At 47.6% G+C, this 1058-nt stretch overlaps 1 protein-coding gene across 1 annotated transcript in view; it reads left to right on the top strand.

Annotated features, from left to right (window-relative positions):
* Positions 1 to 1058, top strand: part of slc28a1 (solute carrier family 28 member 1) — a 65139-nt gene that overhangs the window by 25251 nt on the left and 38830 nt on the right. Inside the window, exon 6 of the mRNA XM_048617013.1 lies at positions 604 to 745. Within this exon, the coding sequence (XP_048472970.1) occupies positions 604 to 745 (142 nt within the window). The remainder of the gene's footprint in view (positions 1 to 603; positions 746 to 1058) is intronic.

Here is a 1058-nt window from a genome sequence, read left to right as displayed (position 1 = left end):
TGTGTGTGTGTGTGTGTGTGTGTGTGTATGTGTGTCTGTGTGAATGTATGTCTCTGTGTTTTTGTGTGTGTGTGTGTCTGTCTGTCTGTGTGAATGAATGTCTCTGTGTCTTTGATGTGTGTGTGTGTGTGTGTGAGAGAGAAAGTGAATGTGTTTATTGGAATTTGGAGCTATTCAATACACTGAGTGGTTTTCTAAACCTTTCAGAGTCACCCACCTTACTGTGGACAGGGAGTCACATCAGATGAGGTGAGAACAGCAGATTTCCTTTCCTAAAGGACTTTAATGACCCTCGTTTACCCTTAATGATGTCATTGACCTGACAAAAACATGTGCAAGACCTTTGGTTGGCAATTTCCTTGTCCGTCCTTTCAATTGAGACTTGAGATGTTTTCCATCCAGTGGACGGGGTCAGGTGAGGTCTCTGGTTAATATGTTCACAACACTCCCCTGTGCACCAAATAACCTCACAGTGAACTCCAGCGCTATCTATAATATTATCACATTCTTATAATATTCCACCTCAATCTCAACAGTGGTTAAACAAAATGTGTTCAAACAAAGCAATGAGCAATATCGTTTCTTTGTGTTGATCTCCATTAGGATAATTAGCTTGTTGGCTTTGGCGGGTTTGATCATCTGGTTGGCGGTTGACACAGCGAAGAGGCCCAAGCAGTTAATCTCCTTTGGAGGGTTGTGCCTGCTCGTCATCATACTCTTCATCTTCTCCAGAAAACCTCTCGCGGTGAGTCAATCCCTACATACAGTGTCCCACCAAACCCCACCCCAATCAACAGGAATCCGTCATGGAGTGGGGTGCAGGAAGTGGGAGAGGGGTGATGGAGAGGGGAGACAGAGGTGATGGAGGAGATGGAGGGGTGAAATGGCGGAGGGGAGGAGATGGAGGGGTGAGATGGCGGAGGGGAGGAGATGGAGGAGCGGAGATGGAGCTGGGGAGGAGGTGGAAGAGGGGAGCTGATGGAATAGGAGAGTGGGAACTGGGCAGGAGATGGGAGGGGAAATGGAGCTGGGGGGAAATAAAGGAGGGAACGAGATGG

This window comes from Rhincodon typus, chromosome 36 (assembly GCF_021869965.1).
Source record: "Rhincodon typus isolate 14 chromosome 36, sRhiTyp1.1, whole genome shotgun sequence".
In the NCBI taxonomy this organism is placed as follows: Eukaryota; Metazoa; Chordata; class Chondrichthyes; order Orectolobiformes; family Rhincodontidae; genus Rhincodon; species Rhincodon typus.
Note: the sequence above shows the minus strand (reverse complement) of the source record. Positions and strands in the feature narration are given on the sequence as shown.